General features: G+C 36.7%; 1 protein-coding gene across 2 annotated transcripts in view; it reads left to right on the top strand.

Moving 5' to 3' along the window:
* The window catches only part of LOC107691273 (protein diaphanous homolog 3-like), a 357,819-nt gene that overhangs the window by 265,070 nt on the left and 70,705 nt on the right, over positions 1–22,044 (top strand). For both annotated transcript variants that reach the window (XM_016489790.1, XM_016489789.1), the window contains one exon: positions 3,037–3,172. In XM_016489790.1, the coding sequence (XP_016345276.1) occupies positions 3,037–3,172 (136 nt within the window). The remainder of the gene's footprint in view (positions 1–3,036; positions 3,173–22,044) is intronic.

Below are 22,044 nucleotides of genomic sequence, written 5' to 3'. Positions count from 1 at the left end.
TCTCTCTCTCTCTCTCTCTCTCTCTATAAGCAAAATGCTGCTTAGTATTTATCTATTTGAATGTGTGTGATAAAACCACATTTTAAGCCCAGGATATGTGCATTACTTCTGTAAATACATTTAACTTCTTTAGAATCCAGATTGGAGTACTCATACCCTTATTCAAATTATTGAATTATGAATTTAGGTTATTCCTCAGCCTTCTTTATATCTCCATTTGCGTTGAACTCACTCTCCACCCTCTTCCTCTCCCACTTTTTCTTCCTGCCTTTTCTCATTAAACCTTTTCGTCTTTTGCTTCTTACACCTTACCTTTGTGTAAGGTGTGCCACTGGCTCTTTTCCGCACTTAGAAATACATCCATTATCTGGAAAAGGCTTTTAAGGCTGCAGAGAGAAAGAGAGCCGAAGAAAGAGGTATATGAAGTGTTAGGACAAGGTGACTGCTCTAATGATGTTTCTTTCTGATAGCTTGCTCTGATTGCCCGAGTGTTCTTACACCTAGAAAAGTAGCCCTCATCAAACCAAAAGAGGAGTTATAGATTTCTAACAACCCTCTTCAGCCACTAATGGTCCGAAAAAGAAAGGAAAGCAAGCAAAGAGGGGTAATTTTGATCTGTTCTTGCCCCCAGATTTTCTCAGAGATGTCTGAAGTGTTCAGAACATTGTCAAAACCTGGGAATAAAATGCCTTGGTTAATTCTGAGGTCTCTTTCTGCAACAATTTACTCCACTTAACACTATTTCTTCCAGCTTGTCCTCCTTCGTTCCTTCCTGTCTGTCTGTATTTTCACTATTGCTTGGTATTTTTAAAATCAAAATATTCTCTTTTCAACACATTTACTCCAAGGTAATGTTGATTTGTTAATTGATTAGGTACTATATGGTGCCACTATTTCATTAATTAAACTTATTTATATACAGCAAATTTCTGTGAACATTTTGAACCCAAGAGAGTAAATAATTGATATTGCAACTGTCAATGACTAAAATTTTGCTGGGTTGTGTAAGTCGCCTGCTTGTAGAGCTTGCTTTGCTTTCATAATGTTCCTACTTTTGGAAACTTTTATGATGTTATTGAATATGCAACATTACATTTTATGCACTGTTGTGCAATCAAATATATGTAACTAATTATAATTTTGAATGCGATCAAAGTTATTCATTAGATTATAAGTGTTTACAAATGTTAATGTATTAGCTGTTGCATTCATATTGACTGTGCATTAGTTTAATATAGACGCAGTTTTTCAAAATATTTTATAGATAAATTTTATTTTTTTTGTTCACTTGCTAATATGTAAGATTACAAAATAGTTTTAAAGCACAAGTAAGCCTTCAGGAGCTGTATAATGACACTTTATTTCAATAGAGTAACAAATAAATAAAAAATATCTCATGAAAGGTGGGGTATTTGTTAAAATGACAACTGAATGACACATTTCCTGTTTATAACTTCAGTATTTCAGCTACATGTAGCTTAATCGTCAAGTCATTTGGGATGGGTCAGTCAGGTGTTTTGTTGCTGCAGGAAATGGCAGTCTTGTCCATGTGACTGGCACCATGGACTCTTTGAAATATCAAGCCATTTTGGCGAAGAGTGTGATGCCTTCGGTGTGTAAATTGAAGCTTGGTTATCATTGGACTTTCCAGCAAGACAATGATCCGTAGCATGCATCCAAGTCTACCAGCGCTTGGTTCAGGGATGGGTCCTGGAATGTCCTTGAGTGGCCATCTCAGCCTCCGGATTTAAATCCCATTGAAAATCTTTGATGGGATTTGAAACAAGCGGTGGCAACACAGAAAGCACAAAATGTCAGTGAGCTGGAAGCTTTTCACATGAGCAGTGGGCTAAGAGTCCAATAGAGAGGTGTCTGGGTCCTCTGAACACTTGCCAGAAGCATTTATTGGAGGTTATAAAGGATGCTCCGCCAAATACTGACCTTTGGGGTTGAATAGTTTCGCAAATGGACATTTGTAGAGATTCAACTTGGTTCTCAAAATCATTAAAATGTGTATTTATAGACTGTTTGCTGAGGCTTTAGTTTGGTGCCACTCAGTTTTATTCACATCACCAGAATGTCTTGTAGGTCAGCTACAGCTGACTCCTGAGCTAAAATTCAGAAATATTAAAAATGCTTTTTCTCAACAGTTTTACATTTTGAAAAGACTTGTTTCACTTAACTCTCTAATTCAATTTTCAGAGTCTGTTGGTATGACTTGCACAATATTGCCAAAGCATCAATACAAACAAACAAATAAAAGCAGTAACAGGAATATAAGATGCCAGCAATTGTAAAAAAAAAATATATATATATATATAAATTTACTAATACATATTTTGTCAGCATAGTTTACATATATAAATTTTTTTCAGACAAGATTTAATAATCTGCACTATATGCTGCTTTTAAAAAGTTCAGAGTCGTTATGTTTTTCTTTTTTTTTTTAATTGATGATTGGTGATGCAAAAGCTGAATTTTCCGCAGTCATTACTCCAGACTCCAGTGTCACATGATACTTCAGAAATCATTCTGATATGCTGATTTGGTGCTCAAGAAAAATTTCTTATTATAATCAATGTTGAAAACAGTTTTGCAACTTAATATTTTTCCGTGAAAACTGTGATGCATTATTTCTGTATTTTATTTATTTTTTTTGGATGAATAGAAAGTTCTAAAGAACAGCATTTATTTGAAATAGAAATATTGTGTAACATTATACATGTCTTTAGTGTCGATTTTGATCAATTTAATGAATCTGTGCCAAATAAAAGTATGTATAGTATAGCAAGTACGGTAGTGTATGTTCACTTGTAATTTATATACAAGTTTTTATTCACTTTTTTTTTTACTTTTTCCATTTTTGAAGTCAGGCTTCTGTCAGGTTGTTAAATATAAACATTTAAATATTTAAATGTGTAACACAACACTAAAGAACTTAAAGCACTGAAGTGTTACCACCGAACACTGAACATCTCTTTGCTTCAGAGTTGTTTCCTCAAACATCTGCTCTATCTCTGTCTTTTCTCTCTCTAGCAAGCAGTGAAGGAGAATGCAAGGAGAAGAGAGGCGGAGGAGAAGCAGAGGAAAGCGAGGATAGCCAAAGAGAAGGCGGAACGAGAGAAGCAGGAGCGGCAGATGAAGAAGAAGAGACTGCTGGAGGTCAACACAGGTGAGATGTTTATCAGCCATGCACTCACTGAAAGTTTTCACGAGAGTGAGCTTTAGAAAAATCGCCTTTGAAGATGGATAAAACAAGCCCCTGCACACGTTCCTAGGAGCTCGTTTTAAACCAACAGAAGAGAGACACAAGTGTGTCCTGTTGTCAATCTGTTACCATGTGAACAGCCCATCGCTGATATAATACCACAACCACACACACGCAATAAAAATTCAATGCTGTGACTTTGATGATTTTGAGCATGTTGCTTTGTAGTGATTCTCAGTTCTGAATCAGGCTGATCTGTATCTGCACACTTCCTATAATGTTTACACAGACTTTTATACACAGCTATCTGAGCGTGCATCAACATCATAATGATACGACGCAATGCATGATGATATTAGAGATGTGATTGGATTACAAACAGGTTCTATGCACTCATGAGACACACACATGAAATGAGTTTGTATAATATATGTTGCCACTCGAACTTGCCTCCTGCTGTTCAAGGAATGTGTGTGAGGATGTGCACGCACAAAGCGGGCTCCCAGTGTTCACTGGGATGAGTTTTTTTTTTCCGTATGAAGGTCTCATGCTGAGTCAATACAGCAGAAGAGCAGCCTGCAGTGTGCTCTTCGTGCACTTAATACACACAAATGATAATATGGAGTGTGGCTTGATGAGAAGTCAGTAGTGAATGTAGTGTTGGGTTATAGTGTGTGGTGGTAATTAAGAGTGGGGCATGAAGTACAGTGCAAGGGAGAGGGGTATATATTATATTATATAGGGTAAACGTACCTATTAAGCTAGCCAAAATCTACATTGAGACATTTTTTATATATTTTATTATTTATCAAATTCATGAAAAATAACTTCATATAGGCCTATATTCAGATATAGCATGAAATCCATGCCAGTTATCGCATTTCAGAGAGAGCAAACAATTGTGTGTAATGTTTTATGGACAGTGACAGAAAAAGAGCACACTCTTGGTTTTAGGAGCAATTGTAGGTGTTAAAACTATTGCAACAACACTCAAAATAAAAATTTGATTCCTCCTTTCCTATATATATATATATTATATAATTTTTTATTTTAGGTTTTGTTTTTTATAAAAAAGTACAAGTAATTCCCACTATTCTGGAGACTTTTACGATTAAAATGTTAAGATGTGAACATTTTAAAGTGACACTAACAGATTGACATCTAAGATCAGCCAATATATATTGACTGTTGGCTTTAAAATGTCAATAATACCCCCAACATGAAACCAGCAAATCTCACGATCAGTAAGTAAGGCCTGTGCCTCGAAAGGTCAGTAGGTCAAAGTTGGAATTGTTTTAACTTTAAACAGCACTTGAGTGCTGTAGATTGACGCTTTGCTCCATAGAATTCAGTCCGTTTAGGGATGTTGACGTGAGTCCTGTGAAAGTGCTTTGAGGGTAAGCTAAGAACTGGAGTATGAATATTAGGAGTTGCATTTTACATGTTTGTGTGATGGTGGGAGATAACTGATTTTTTGTATGTTTAAAAGCATAATCCTCAGTAGAGTTGAATAAGTCAAGGTTTTTTAAAGGACGGCTACTGAAGCTCATGTGATTCTCCTTGGTTTTGTTTCATTCAGTTTCTCTCTTTTTTGCTTGTTTAACTCTCTTGAAGGACTGCTGTCCTTCACTTTAATTTAAAACAAATCTCAGTGTTTAAGTCTCTAGAGCAGGTCTCTAATAAACCTTTTTAGGTTAATTTAGATTTCATTAGATGTCTCATGACACAGTCATTCAGAACCAAAGTGCTTCTGTTTCAACTCTTCTATAAGGGTTTACTGACACGTCACTGCTGTCTTTGCTCAACAGGGGGCACTACACACTGTCCAGGCAGTCAGTGTCTGACTTATTTATACATTTGGATGATTTCAAGTCCGAGACAGAGTTTCAGCCCTCTGCTTAAGTCACTTGCCTCTCTGATTATATCCTTTATTTTTGTCTTATTCTCTCTATTGAACAGTCTTTCCATTGTAATGTTATTCATCTCTGAGCATGAGTCTGTCTGAACTGAAGGTTTCTTCTCTGCTTGGATTAATTCAGCTACCCAGTGCATCAAAAGTTTGCATTGTATTTCTTTATTTTGCTTTGTTTGAGATCCCTCTCTTTAATTGTAAACTTAGCTTTAAAGTTTTAATAAAAAAATCTGGTTCGTTCTAGAGTGGAAATCATAACTTTTGCAGAGATGAGTTCTTGTTTATGTGCATATTACTCATTCCGGCTTTCTTGCTGTCTGTCAGATCATTTGTTTGTTTGTTTGTTTTTTCTCCAATAGCAGATTACACATCAGTGTTAGGAAAGGCCATACCAACCCAATTATTTCAGCATTACTACGAGGCCAATTATAGACCTAAAAAAATCCTGTTAAACATAATAATAAAAAACTAAATAATTAGGCAGCACAACTGTTTAATTTAATAACAATATAGCAAGATTAATACTACTACTACTAATAATAATAATGTTGTTCAGCATAACAATGATTTCTGAAGACTGCAGACTGGAGTAATGATACTGAAAATTCAGCTCTATCACAGGAATACATTACATTTTAAAATATATTCAAATAGAAAACATTTTTTTTTAATTGCAATTAGGCCTGTCACGATAACAACATTTTGTCATGCGATATATTGCCCCAGAAATAATTGCGATAAGCGATATTATTGGCATTTTAAAGACCATTTTATGCCACTTTATATATAATCATAATGTAACAGCATAACAGCCTACACACTTCCAAATGACAACAAACTTTTAATTTTTAAGAATATTTAGATCATGGAAATTAAGTATCAAAATATTAGATACCTTAAAAAACCTGAATAAATAGTAAATAAACATTTTCTAACAAAAAAGTGCAAAGTAACAAGTAGAAAAAAAGAAAAATGCACAAAGAACTTGTATGGAGATTTTTCCATCTACAGATTTTTCGCTGACCTTCTTTTCTCAGTAAATGAATGGTGCACACTATTGCTGAAAAACACAATCACTACTCAGCAGTCAGATGTCCGTATGCACAAAGACACAGATCCCTAAACAAGACCATATCTGCAGATGAAACTTTTTTTGTAGAAGCATTTTTTAAATTTGAACTAGCACCTCATGACTACACCACATTATGTACGAGAAGCTGCAAAAGACACAAGCACAAGTGGAATGTACAAAACATGGTGACATTAATTTTTGAGTAAGTATAATGGGCGATATATTGCGTCACCAAAAATTATTGAGGTCATGTACATATATTGCACGATAAGTCAATATATTGATTATTGCGACAGGCCTAATTGCAATAATAGTTCACAACATTACTGTTTTTACTGTTTGTTTTAGTAGTTTTTATTTAATTTATTAATTGATTGATTGATAAAAAACGGTGATTATAAAATGATTTTGGTAATTATGAAATACTTTTCAAAACTGCAAAAAAAAAAAAAATCTTATCCCAAATCTAACCCCAATCCCAAACTTTGTTGCTGTATTTTAAAACATTATTATTTGCCATTTTTCTTCTTTTTAGTTGAAAATCTTGCGTATTTGTAAGTTTCTGTACATTTTGAATCAGTTTTGGACAATGGCAAATAATGGGAAATGAAAAATCACAATTTGCATTTCAAGACTTTGGTTATTGTCAAAAAAACTGAAAATATATTAAGATATTGAGGGTTTTTTTAAGCTATATTTCCCAGCCTCATTTCTAAAGTGTCATGTGGGTACTTCCTCCCCTATTTGTGGCCACTCTCTCTATCGCTCTTTTCTCATCCTTTCATCATCAATCAAACACCAGCAGTGTCCTCCTACAAGGACTGACTCCTTCACGCCAGAGTATGCAGGCTCTTATAGTTTCAGACCAATCTTTCTCTCTATCTCTTTCTCTTTCTCTCTCTCCGTCTTTCCGCTTGTGCTCCAGGATGAGTGGCTGAGCCACAGGTGGAGGAGTGTGTGCTGATTCAGACAGAAAAAGAGAGAGATACATGAGGTGGAGAGCGTGTAAATAAGTGAGTTAGTTTATGTGTGTTGAGCAGGCTCTGGCAGCCTCCCAGCTGGTCTGAGTGTGTATAAACGTGGCTCTTTCAGGAGGCCTCAAGTGTCTCTTCAGCTAATACTGCATCCTGTCCAGTCAACCAGTGTGATTGCTCTCTCTTGTCCACAGATGCCGAGCCTCAGAGCAGCCACTCTTGCCCTGCAGCTCCCCAGCGCGTGCTAATCGGTGTTATCATTAAAATTAGCACGGGATAGACCGGAGCCAAAGAAGTACAGACTTTTTTACTTGAAGCAGGGAAGCTCCTCTTTCTGCAATAGTCAGTGTTTTTGATCAGGCAGCCAATCAGACGGCTAACTGCTACCTGCCACATGTAATTGCATAAGTGTGCCGTTTTCCTTGCAGTGTTTTGTTATTGCGGCCCTGTTGTCGTAAACGCCATCACACTTACTCCGAGACTCTGAGTCTGGCCTTTCTCGTCAGTGCAACGTGTGCAGAAAACATAAAATGCACACACCTAGCAGTCCTGTCATTTTTCCCATCTCACTCATTTTATAGCATACGTTATTCCGATCTCATTTGCCCTTCAGTCTAGTTAGTGTGTGTGTATTCATGAACTTACGGTTTAGTGCCTGAGTGGTTGAGTTTATATTGGCTCTCTTAGCAGCATAAAAAACACAGCTGCTATTAGGTTCTAGACTAAATTACACAAAGTGAGTAACATGACAATACTGGAGTCTGCCACTGAACACCTTATAATCACTGAAGCTGTTACTGATTGCAGGTTTAGACAGTTTCACACAACTGTGTTTTGCAGCTCAGTGCAAACTCCCGTTATCAACAAAGCTCTTTACACTGTACAGTACATGGGTGGGTTTTTTTTTTTTCAATTTTAAAGTGATAGTTCATCCAAAAATGAAAATTCTGTCATTAATTACTCACCCTCATGTCGTTCCAACTCCGCAAGACCTTCATTCATTTTTGAAACACAAATGAAGATATTTTTTATGAAATCCGAGAGCTTTCTGACCCTGATAGACCGCAACACAACTGATACGTTCAAGGCCCAGAAATGTAGCAAGGACATCGTTAAAATTGTCCATTATGCTCACCAAAGCTGCACTTATTTGTTAAAAGATACAGTAAAAACAGTAATTTTGTTAAATATTATTACAATTTGAAATAATGTTTTTCAATCTTAATAACTACTATTGAAGAATTTATCTTCCAGAATCTGGCAGTAAGTTTTAGGAGCTCATTTTTAGTCAATCTCTGCAAGACAGACTTCTAAGGATAGGAGATGGACTAAAAATTATCTCCCAAAACGTACTGCCAGATTCTGGAAGAAAAATTCTTCCAGCAGTGGTACAAGAGGATGTGGTGCTGGTGCTTCAAGAGTCACTCTCAACTTATCTGTCCATAAAGCTTATAAAAAATGTGTCTTCATGTGTTTCACAACACTTCAGCATGTTATTCTTATTAAATTGAGGTAATTTTGTAGGTTTTTTTTACCCAAGCAAAGTCTCTGAGAACCTGACACCTTGTAATTCTAGAGACTCCAGGTAGGTTGCAGTTCTGGAAAATGGTGGCGCTGGAGACTAAATGGTTCCTGGTGGTTTTATCTAATTCTTCACGTTAATTCTTAATTATTTTGCAGTTAACGTGTCTTTTCTTCTCCACCTGATTTTCTCTCACCCTGCTGACACACTGAGCATTTTGCTGTCCAATGGTCATGTCTTAACTTTGCAGTTTCTGTATTGCATTAGTTTTGATTATTTCTCATGGGGATTTGATAATTTTTTACTTTTTAGTCTAAAGCCTTGTACATACCGGGACGATTATCGCGCGCTTATCGCCGACATTTTTCGACGCGTCTTTTGTGTTCATATCCAAGCGATTTTTGCAGACGATGAGCCGAGTGAACGTGTAAATTCACTCCCTGACATTAGATGGCGCTTAATGAAAAACAGAAATACCCCGGTACACATCGAATCCTATTTGATCTGCAATTCCTCTCCATAACAACTCCTCTTATCAAGATTTTTGTAGTCGCTGTCGCGTTTGTCATAAAGAAAGCCCTTTTGTGTTCAGACACCAATGAGACCAGCAGCTCTAAATTCATCTTGCCTTGATGCATCTTCTTGGTCTACTTACTTCCTCTTTGTCGTTAGGTATCAATGTGTGCTCGGCAAGACCGTTTTGTGCTTGAGCGCCACCAAGTCATGTTTTACTGTAACTTCAGCAGCTCCAGGCACGTGAACAAAAGCGCCAATCTCATTGGTCGGCCAGTTTTTAACGCGGCGCGTCAAACCAAAAAAACGAGCCCGAGGCGTTTTTTTTTAAAATGACGCTTTTACACCTTGCGTTTTGCACGTCGGTGTGCACACTCACATCGGCGCCCTTTGTTTAGTCACGAGGCATTAAACGTCGGCGATAATCGCGCACGATACTCGTCCCGGTGTGAACAAGCCATAAGGTTAATCTCTTTTTTTGGCTCATTTTATCTGTAAAAGAAAACCTGCCTAATAATTCTGCACACCTGCATATAAGGAATTTTTCACTTCCAGCCTTCATGGACAATTATATATCTCTTATAAATGATTAAATACAAAATTAATAGTAGTTTATTAATATTGATGTGGTTTGGAATTGGTCAAATGTGCTTGGAAAAAAATATGATCAGAATATCAACGTGTATAATAATTATGCACGCACTGTATATACATGTATATATGTGTATATATATATATATATATATATAGAAAGAGAGAGAGAGAGAGAGAGCAGTAGTATATGAGCAGTAGTGTATATCTTATTTTGTTACTTTTATAGAGTTATAATAAAAGATTAGATTTTATTGTTCTATGTAATATTAATTATGTTTGTGTGTATATAGTATAAGTGGTGTTGCAAATAGAATATTTAAGAGTTGTTCTAAAAAATTTTTAATGAACACTATTTCCAATTAGTTAACTGCTGCAGTTATTTTTTGATTAATTGTGCAGCCTTAAGTGGCAAGGAAAATACTGTTTTCTAGCACTCATCCTGGCTCAGGTGCAGCAGGAGATGCAGACAGAGGGGCAACATCAAAGAGCTTCTCAGAGAATGTCGCCTTCAAAGAGAGACCATCCTCTGCTTCCTCTTCCCCCCGTCTGCTTTCTATCACAAATCTCTTTCACACCAATTAGTTTCTAATCATGTTCCTCTTTATCTCTCTTTTCTTTCCCGCGCTCAGAGCTCTGATGTGACATGTGTGTGGCAGCGAGTGTGTGCGTGCAGTTCTTTAACACACAGGGCTGCACTAAGCGCAGTGTGTGCACTGCTTTGGAAAAAAGAACAAGCGGCTGGTTTTTATTCAAAAATAATAACAATTCTCCCTCTCTCTCTTTATCTCTCACTCTCAGTTTTTGATGATGTCTGTCTCCCGTCTGAAGTCAGACAGCACCAATAGGCTCTTTTGTGTTTCCAGGTTACCGTTGCCACTTCTCCTGTTCGTCTCCACGGAGACTGTCAATTAAAGCACCGTGGCAATCTGAACCGGCCCGGTGAGAGAGGCGATGCTCTGTACGTGTTAGGGTTGGCGTAAGCGGGCCGTTCTTTGGTGGGTGGTAGGATGTGAAACAGAGAGAAAAAATATAATAAATTGGTTTGGCACTGTTAGCAGGAGAGGAAGCTGTGCACTAGTTTCCTCTGAAATGTTTTGATGATTCAAGACCAGACCGGAGGAGTAGAGGGAACTACATGAACATGTTTTCAGAGAGAGGGGAGGGTCTCTGTGCTTGTTGAAAGCAACAGACCAGGCATCTAACAGAATTAGGCCACATATCCATAGACATGGAGCAAATACAGTCGCCTGTGTGCTTCCTAATTCCACCAAGTGCTGTAAAAGCCCAGCGTTCTGGCTACTCTGTCCCAGATATCGGCTTTCCTCCAGGAGGAAGCCACAGGGGGGCTCCAAGCTCCCTGGAGCTCAGAAACGAGCTGATGAAACCGACTCTGAACCCTACAGCCTATGGAAAGGAGTATGTACTTAGACAGATGCGATGAATGCTTAATAAAAGATTTAAAAATAAATCAAGCCTCACAAGGGACTAGAATTGAACCTACGAAGGCCTTCGAAGAATCTCACTCAGCTACAAGTAATTTGTCTCCACACACCGAATGAAAAAAACACTGCTCGACCGTCACAGCCTTTATTATAAAGCTATATGAGCAAGATTTTGGACCAATGAGATTTCTCAGTGAGCGTAGCTACCTAATGCAGTGCTAAAGCTGACACAAACTCAGATTTACATTAAAGGGCATCTATTATGCCGCTTTTTACAAGATGTAATATAAATCTCAGTTGTCCCCAGAATGTGTCTATGAAATTTCAGTTCAAAATACACCACAGATCATTTTTATTATATCATTTTAAAAATGCCTGTTTTGAGTGGAAGCAGAAACGCGCTGTTTTCCTGCATGTCTCTTTAAATTCAAATGAGCTGCTGATCCCCGTCCCCTTTTCCAGAATAGGGCTGTGCTCTTTACAGCTCATTCCTCAGATACTCTGTCAAAAATCATCTGTTTTGCTCTGATTATCATATCTATCGTGCTGAAATCATGCGTTTTAAACCATAGTAGTTTAAACTTCTGACATAGTTTTTTGAGAGCACACATCTGAAGCGCGCACACAGAAAGCGGCTGTCACTCGGCATGTGAGTACTAAACTCTCTTTAATGTCTTATTGTGCTTAAACTGTCAAATACACACACGTTTATGTTAAAAACACACAAGTTACAAAAACAGTTGGTTATGTCTGTGAAGGTGCATGTTTCTATTTGATCTGTGTGGCAGCAGAGTAATAGAGTAAATAAATCAATAAATCCACTGCTCTCTTGTCTCCTCCGAGGCTGGGACTCTAAATAGTGTTCTGTGCTCGTCAGTGCAGCCAAAGACAGAACTGTTAGCATGCTTTGCTCGAACTTTCGGCATGGCGTTAGAACTGGTACATCGTTTTCGATTTCAAAAACACAATGGCGGCGCTGTGGGTGGAAACATGTAGATTAAGGGGCGGTAATATTATAAGATCCGCTTTCTGTGTCACAGGGGAGTGAAATCTGATCAGCTCGTTTTTTCACAAGCTTGCAGAGAAAGGCTTACCAAAATTTACTGGGTTATTCTTTTTCACGTTTTCTGGATTGGTAGATGCACCGGGGACCCGATTATAGCACTTAAACACGGAAAAAGACTGATTTTCATTATATGTCTGTTATTAACTTGCTATGTGATTAGTGCATCCCTACATGTTTTTTATATTGTAAAAAATTTTATAATATATACTTTGTATGTGAAATTAGTACAGCGTCTTTTTGGGTTTCCTATCAGGTCCAACTACTTGTTTGCAAAGGCTGCATCACATTAGCCAGATGCCTTTTTATCCCAAGTGATCTCAATGTATGCATGTTATCAGTTTGTGTGTTCTCAGGAAATCAAACCCATCGTATTGACATCATTACCGCTCTGCTGGGTTCACAAATCATGAGTTTCTTAAGATTTGTATGATAGATTGAACCTTCCAGGCCTTAGATTAACTCCAGCTGAGCTTATGCATGAGATCCAAAAATATTCTCTTTATCTTTCACTGATGTTTCTTCCTTTCTTTGAGGATAGTGAAAATATTTGACCTTTACGGTTTAATTATCAGAATATGCACCTGACAAATCAGATTAGCAGGTGGCATTTTGTCAAAGCCATAGCAGACAGACAGCTGAGCAAATGTGCTCTTTGTATCTGTTCAGGAAAATAGGATGTGAAAGATGAGAACAAGAAAAGAGGGTTAATGAAAGATTATAGGGGAGGTAATTGCGGTCTTCATTATTTGTCATCTCTCTTTCACCCTCTTCAGATAAACACGAGAGAGAATGGACGTGAACTATGAGCACCTCTGTGTACGTCAGAAATGATTGTGCTGTTCTGTCATTATAGCTCATCCTGTGCAGACGCCTGTCCAGTTCCTTGACACACATTTGTTTGATCTCAGATCAGCAAATATCATGCATTTCTGTGATCTGTATGAAACATTTCATAAATTTTAGCAGGGCTGAAGTGTAGCTTCTCCTTTAAGGCCAGTTTACAACACACCAACAGAACGTGTCTGTTGCTGTTTGTCTGCTACTGTTGGTGCACTGAAAACTGGCCTTTAAAAGACCTTCTATGCCCATAATAGCATGTGTTCATAAATTGTGATTGTGTAGCGATTAAGAGCAAATGCATTGAAAAGCCTTTCACTTTACTAGCAGTAGTACTAGCAGTATGTATATATATTTGAGCAAGGGGGCTTGCCAGGGCTCGAACTGGGGACCTTCTTGCTGTGAGACAACAGTGCTAACCACCGAGCCACTGTGCCGCCCCTCTCTTGTATTTATGAAACAGGGAGAGCGAGAAGAGAGGCAACAGCAATCAAGCCAAACGTCTTTTCCGTTCCTTGCTAAATCACACCATATCCTTCCCTCTCACACCTCCTCTCTCTTCTTCACTCAGGTCTTTATTAAAGCCACCCTCCATCCCTCTCTCCTTCATCAGAGACCCAGCAGGCTACCTCCTATCACTTATCACTCTTTTGGGTTCACTCTCCCTTTCTCCATTTCCCTTAAATCACACCCTCTCTGTCCGTCTAGCCATCCTTCCTGCATCCTGACTACCTAGTCCTACACTCTAAAAAATGCTGGGTTAAATATAACCCAGCGCTGGGTTAAAAAGGGACAAACCCAGCTATTGGATTGTTTTGACCCAGCAATTGGGTTGTTTTGACCCAATTGACAACCCAATCGCTGGGTCAAAACAACCCAATTGCTAGGTCAAAACAAAACTAAAAGCATTTTTTAGAGTGTATCTTCTGAAAAAAGAAGTAGCAGCCAAATGGAAAACTGTGTGCATGCTAATGTCATTCATCCCAGTCCATATTTACTCTCATTTCCTTTGACTCGCATTCTCTCTCCTCTCTCTGTCTTCTCGGAAAGAAGTAAATATTCTAAGCATGACCCTTACTTGTAAATTGTGTTGGTTCAAGGCTGCATGTAGTTAGTCAGGTCTGATTGAACAGTAGGTGTGCATGTGGGTGTAGCGAAGAGCCTTTTACACACACACATGCACACACAAATGCAGTCGGACATTCATATGCTTTTCCATGATTACATCTCTTTCCTCAAGCCCCCACTCAATAGCATGTTAGTAGTCATTATTTCTCTCCTCTCAGCCTTAAGTATTCCTCTCTTGCTTTCTTCCTGTTCTCTTATTGACTGGATTTTCTGTAGTACCGAGTTACCTGCTGGTGCACCTTTGTCTTTTCACACCTGTCCGTTAGTGCCTGTCTGTCTGTCCATCTGAGAGCTCTGGTTTCCAAAGCATTGCCGTGACAGCTGCAGCAGTCCAGGGTCCTGTGGGTGAAGAGTATGGTGTTGGAACACTGAGATAAGTGATTGACATTCACGCCTCATTTTCTCGTGGTCAGGTTCAGTGCCAGCCACTCGCTCTTGGCCTGGCGCTCGGCAGTAAAAAAATAAAAAAATATATATAATTTGCTCACCACTCACTCACACACTGCCCGCTATCAGCGGAGACATGGAGGACGGCCGAGTTTGTGTTTTTGAATGTATATGTTGCCTTATTTTCATGAACATGTGATTTTGACTCTTTGCTCCCTCCAAAAACAAATTATGATGCCAGTCATGCAGCTTGCTGAGGTGAGGTGTGCAAGTACCATTCTAAGTGATTGGTGATTATCTGCTTAGCAGATAATAAAATTGGGGGGGGCTGGGTTTTTACACAAATTTCACGATTCGATTCAATTCTCATTCACAAGCTTGTGATTCGATTCGATTCCCGATTCCATTAGATTCAATATCGATTATTTTGGATATATATCAGGTCAAATGCCAAATTTTCTCAAGGAAGAAAATTCTCTTAACTAATGCTGTAAAACATACATGAGAGTCAGTTGGTACTACATTACTACTATATTGAAGGTTAAAACTGACTGGTTTTTTAAGGCTATACAACTGCTTAAATTACACTTAATGAAGTTTTTATAATGAAAGTTACAATTACATAATAATATTTCTACTTCAGTTCGGTTTTTTATATAAAATTTAAATGGTGGCTGTCATAAAAAAAATATAAATTAAACATTGAAGAACAGTAAAATTGTAATGAATATATTATATGGTGCATATATTTAGCAAAATGTCCTTCTCTACAGTTTATTTTTCTAGCTGACTAACAAGTTTATGGTCACCGAAAATGTTTTTCTGAGGTAAATGTGACGTTACGTGACATTGTTTACAAGCCGTTATTGACGTCTTTGTTCGGCTGAAACACTGATTGAGCGATTACATGAGAGGATATAGATTGTAAAGTTGTACTCTTTCTTTTAATTTCCCTTCTAATGTTTAGTCAAGTTTAGACTTGTGCCGGTATTCGGTAATGCGATATATTACGGTAATGAATATGCACGATATTGTTATCGTGGGCACTTCTAAATACCGTGAATAATTATATATTACAAATTATTCAGAATTTTGAATGCATTTTAAGAATACTTTTCCCATCAACTGGTCAAAATGCATAACACCGCTGTATACTGCGTGAAAGATGCTACCGTAATAAAAGCATTAGCAATTAATCGCAACATGAAAATTTTATACCGGCATATCCCTAGTCATGTTTATTTTGTGCTGAAATTGGTATTAATGTGGATGAGATGATCAGTTCATGTGCACATGCGCTAATCTTAGACTTTGTTTCATATTAAAAGTACCAAAGCGCAATGCGTATTGCGATATATTGAATGGGAGGTGCCCTTCAATGTTACGTCCATTAACTGAAAACAGGCTAGACTAATCAATTCTTGGGATTTAAGAATCAATATCGTTTCGTAAAAATTAGACATTTTTGAAATTTAAAAAAAATGAAATTTTACATTTAGATTACCTTTGCTATCATTTAATACTCAAGGTTAATCTTTAAAAAAAATAGTTTAATATACGCACACCTTGGCAATAGAATCGCCATTGGCTAGTACATTTTATATATGTATAAATTAGTCATGCATATATTAGTCATTTTAACTGAACTTAGGACTGGTGGTGGTGCTTAAGATATTGTTGGTCATTCAGTGTTTCTGTAAAAAAAAGGGGGGGGACTAGCAATAATATAATAAGATAATAATAATAATACTATGAATTCTACTACTAAGAACAATATAAAACTCACTAAGGATTAATGAGCTGCTGGATTCATGAATATAAATCAGGTTGTGTACGCTCGCTTGAACTCATTTGCTGAAATCAAAACGGGGACGATAATAGGTGAGCGCCAGCCAATGAGAACCCGGAAGTTCTTAAAACCTGAAGAATTCCAAAGGAACACTGTCATTTTGACAGGAAAATACAACAAAGAATATCGTTTACATGTAATGTGTCAATTCTGCATTGTAGACTCTCTTTGCGTGTGTGTGAGACAAAGTGATGGTGGTCGTGCGCCTTCACACTAGAGTTTGCGGTAAATCAGATACAGGTGCGCTGCACATCCATTGAGATGCCCCTTGTCCAAATACCCACACTTGCGGTCTTGGCCACTGGAGAGCACGTGCGCTCGACAGGAAGTAAGTGTGCAAGACTGTCCCAGGTCTTAAAAAGGTCACGGAAACCCTTCCAATGTAAGTTAAATATTAATATAATAGACTAATTAGATATTATATATTTTTTAGAAAAACAAAGTGTTGCACATTTTATTGGTGCAAAGATGAGTAGTGGTGCTATTTATTTTGTACAACATTTGCAACTGCTTTTTATCACTTAATTAGAAGCACCAAAAATTAAGTTATAGGGGATACTGAACAGACATTTAGAAGTTGATTTTAAAATGCAAAGTATTTAAGATAAAAAATAAAGCTATGTAAACACTTTCATTTTTACAACACTATCAGTGTGTCCCTTCAAGTAATGAATGATCCGTACAGACCAAGCCTCACGGTTAGGCACGTATGTGATCCGTGGATTAATTGCAAAATTTAACCATAATAGAGTGAAAGTTTATCAATTGTACATGTTTACACACGCAAGCGATTTTAAACCATTCCAGCGAAAGAAGGCGAAATGGAGCTTGATTCATTACTCGCGCGCTGTTTTCTATGTTCACAGCCACGCACACATGAAGCGTGCACAGGCAGATAGGTGCATTTGACTGCGCGCGGACCGAACTGAACCCTCTTTTGTATATCATTCACTCCTTGCCTTTGAACAGACGCATATGCACATAAAATTATGACAAAATACCGATCTCGACAATCATTATGGTAAATGCAGTCAGTTATGTCTTAAGTGAACAAGAACAGCTGAGAAAGAAATCGGATATGTTTCATTATATTGGATCCGTGCATCAGGTCTTAAAGGGGCAGCAGCCTATAAATACCTGCTGCTGTCATTATGCTCATCAAACAACAAAACACATTTTTGACAAAGATGAATCTATATTTAATTTATACAGTGAACAACGTTCTTAGGCAAAGAGTTTTTGCTGTGGTATCAAAGAAGTACTTAGCTTTGAGTAATGGAAAGCAAAGTTAAATTGAATTTTTTTTTCTTGCTGATCCGAAAAACGATCCGATCCGTGGCTCAAAATCCGTTATGTCATCCAAACCATGAGATTTGTGATCGTTGAACCACTACTTGTGGTCTTCATCCTCACTTGAACACTTGGGCCAAATACAGTAAATACGTCATAGAAATAGTCAAGTGGTCAAGTGCAAAGACCGCAAGTGTGGGTATTTGGACAAAGCAATGAACTGAAAAATAGCACAGATCGCTTGATGGAGAGCAGTGTTGCCAAGTCCGCGGTTTTCCCGCACAATGTTTTTCATGTCCGTGGGTTGAAGAGATCCCAAAAATTTGTATTTTACCCCTTGGGACATTATTTTTACCAGGGGATCCCCCCTGAAAAGTGATTGGGCTAGTTTTGAGTAGCAATTGGGCGGGTTTTGCTGTGAAAACCTGGCAACCCTGACGGAGAGTGAAACTCTGAAGCGCTCAGTCAGTGTGTTCGGCGAGTGAAAATATATATGTGCTAAACTTATTCTCAGCCTTCAACTCACACACTGATAAATAAAATCTAAAAATGTATTAGCCAATGGCTAATGTTATACATTATTTAGTCACCCAGAGTGAAGATTTAGTTGCATATGTGAGTGATTTACTCGCACTGTAGAGGGTTGATATTTGTCAAATCTCAAATATTACACTACCAGTCAAAAGTTTTTTAACAGTAAGATTTTTTTATGTTTTTTTAAAGAATTCTCTTCTGCTCACCAACACTCTTAAAAATAAAGGTGCTTCACGATGACATAGAATAACCTTTTTGTCTAAATGGTTCCATAAAGAACCTGTAACATCTGCAGAACCTTTGTTTCACAAAAGGTTATTTGTGGCGAAAGAAGGTTCTTCAGATTATAAAAAGGAACGAAAGAGATGGTTCTTTAAAGAACCTTTGACTGAATGGTTCTTTGTGGAACCAAAAAAAGTTATTCTATGGCATCGCTGTGAAGAACCTTTTAAGCACCTTTATTTTTAAAAGTGAAGCCTGCATGTATTTGATCCAAAATACAGCAAAAGCAGTAATATTGTGAATTTTTTTTTTTACTATTTAAAATAACTCCTTTCTATTTGAATATATTTTAAAATGTAACTTATTCCTGTGATCAAAGCTAAAATTTTCAGCATCATTATTCCAGTCTTCAGTGTCACATGATCCTTCAGAAATCATTCTAATATGCTGTTCAAGAAACATTTTTCATTATTATTATTATCAATATTTAAAACAGTATTTAAAACAGTGTATGTTTCTTTTCATCAAAAAAACCTGACAAAAAATAATAATAATAATAAAAGTTTTTTTTTTTTTTGAGCAGCAAATCAGAATATTAGAATGATTTTTGAAGGATCATGTGACTGGAGTAATGATGCTAAAAATTCAACTTTGAAATCACAGGAATAAATTGCATTTTAAAATATATTCAAATAGAAAGCAGTTATTTTAAATAGTAAAAATATTTCACAATACCACTGCTTTTGCTGTATTTTGGATCAAATAAATGCAGACTTTGTTTTTTTCTTTAAAAAACATTAAAAATATTACTGTTCAAAATCTTTTGACTGGTAGTGTATATTTTTATACTGCAAATTGTTTGCAGTTTTGATAGCTAAATTCACTTCTAGCATTTAGAAAAAAATATTGATTAAATTTGTACTCTTTTATTTTTGAATTTACTTTACTAGACAAAATATTGTATCATTTTACTATCAGCCATTTATTTCAGATAATGTTGTGTTGTTATCAGCCAATATATAAAGTCAACATCTTGGTCAATTTTAGTATCTCATAGACTTGCTTTGAAAAAAAGGGACCAAAGAGATTCAATAATGGACTGTTTTAACTTATGCCAGTAAGCAACCACCTAGTAACACCCTAACAACCACCCAGAAGAACTTAGAGCCAGTTTTGCACAAGCACACAGAGTAACAAATCTAAGCACTGAAACTCAAGTTATTTAAAATAATTTTACCATGGCACTAGACAATATTATTACAGATAAAAACTGAAATATGCTATTTATATAAATATTCAGTACCTGGGTTGTAGAAGCTCTTCGGTTACACAGATGAAATACAATTGCTCTAATGAGGACAAGATTGCTTTATAATTGGTCTCTACCTGTGAATCATTAAAATCGCTTGCGCAAATTCTTGATCAAAAACTCCCACAGTTATGGGAGCATTATTCAGTCTTTGAATTAAATTATACAGGTGAAAATAATGACTAAAGAGCATATGTAAAACAAATGCATAAATTGTCAAAAGAGTACATAACAATTGAAAATAATGCCAGTGTTTGGTTGTCCCAGTGGGCATTGTTGATTCAGGAGGTGGAAGCTATATCAAACCAGGCAAGCACTGTCTAGACATGGTTCTTCCACAAAATGTTCTGCACAAGCAAGCAGGAGACTTGTGATGGAAGCTACAGAGAGGCAAACAAACACTTTGAAGGGGCTACAGATTTCTGGAGCTGAAGGTGCACCCGACAACATATCAAGAGCCCTGGACAACACTGGCCCATACAGGAGTGTGACACAAAAGAGGACAGTGTTCAAAAAGAACCATGTCGCAGCACTTCTGGAGTTTGCCAAAAGGCTTGACACACGGCACTGTTGCTCATAGGGGGGATTGTGGAAAAGATTTCGTAGTCAGATGAGACTAACAGAGAACCATGTTTAGCTTTAAAGTGACGTGTATACTACAAATTTAGCATTGGCCAAGTATATGCTGTTAAAATCGAAGGAAGAATGGCTGATGCAAAATACAGGAAAATTGTGCAAAATTACGTGTTTCAGTCTGCAAAAAAGTGAGTCTTTCGACAAAGCGTTTTTTTTTACCAAAACAAAGGTTCCAGATGCAAGGCCAGATGAACGCTCAAAAGCATAAAATGTCCTGTAATGGCCTTGGCAATTGAGAATAGGTGGCACTGTTTGACAGGTTCAGGTTGTTTAGGTGTCATCTTACTAACTTTAACAGCCTGGAGCAAATCTGCCTGGAAGAATGGATAAAATGATGCCAGAACCACAGCGAAGCCAGTATGTACTCGAGGGAAAAGACTGAACTGTCAAAATAATATTATTATTAGTGTATTTAGGGCAAAAATATATTTACTTAAAGCATATTTTTATATGGAAATTCATAATATCAAAAGAAGGACTTTTTTTTTTATTTGTTAAAATATAATGGATTAAATTTAGCAAGGCACTGAATTTCTGTGGTAGAGTGTGGTGATAAGTGGTTGGTCTGTCATACACACACTTTATCACAGACTCACACTCTTTATGTCTAATTGAAGCTTGGCTAGTAAAGGTCAACAGTTCTGTGCTTTCTCTTCGCTGATAGTTTTCATTGTTGGTCGGCTGCCCCTTCTGAACTACTGACAACACTCTGTACAAGAGCTATACCTTCTCCTCAGTTCACTTTCTCTCGCTTCCACGCTCACTCTCTATTTCGCCATCCCTCTCTTACTCAGACAGTAGTTGCTGATTGAAAATGGCCTCACTATATTACCCGAGCATATGACTGAGTCTGCCTGGCTTTTTACAGAGAGCAATGCACCCTTGACAATGGCACAGTCCCACAGATGCTTCAGACAGTCTCTTATAAAGCCCCTATAATTGTGTGTTTGCTTTTACATTTTATATTTTAGGTAAACGCTGAATTACAGATAGAACAGAGGAAGATTTGTTCTATTGAGTGAATATAGCAAAAAAGGAAACCTTATTTTACATTCAACTGCTTTTTTCATGTATACTGTATTTGTCATACCAAAAGAAGGATTTAAAAAATATATATATATTATACATATTAGTAAATTAAATTATAAACTGTAAATTATTATTAAATCATTTAATTGAAATATATATATTATTTATTTATTATTGTAATTGTTCCATTTTCTATAATATGTAAGGATAATTTAATTGTAATATATTTATTTCTTTTTTATTGCGATTTGTATTTTCTTTTCTATAATATATATTTAGTGCTGGGCAACGGATAATCGCGATTAATCGCATCCAAAATAAAAGTTTTTGTTTATATAATATATGTGTGCGTACTGTGTATATTTATTATTTATATATAGAGAGACACAAATGTTTACATGTATATATTTATATTCATATAATTTACATTATATATATGTATATATATATATATATATATGAACATATTTTTCTTAAATATACACATGCATGTGTGTGTATTTATATATACATAATAAAT

The sequence above is a fragment of the Sinocyclocheilus anshuiensis genome, unplaced genomic scaffold (assembly GCF_001515605.1).
Source record: "Sinocyclocheilus anshuiensis isolate Anshui unplaced genomic scaffold, SAMN03320099.WGS_v1.1 scaffold1154, whole genome shotgun sequence".
Taxonomy (NCBI): Eukaryota; Metazoa; Chordata; class Actinopteri; order Cypriniformes; family Cyprinidae; genus Sinocyclocheilus; species Sinocyclocheilus anshuiensis.
This window is presented reverse-complemented; position numbering and strand designations above follow the sequence as displayed.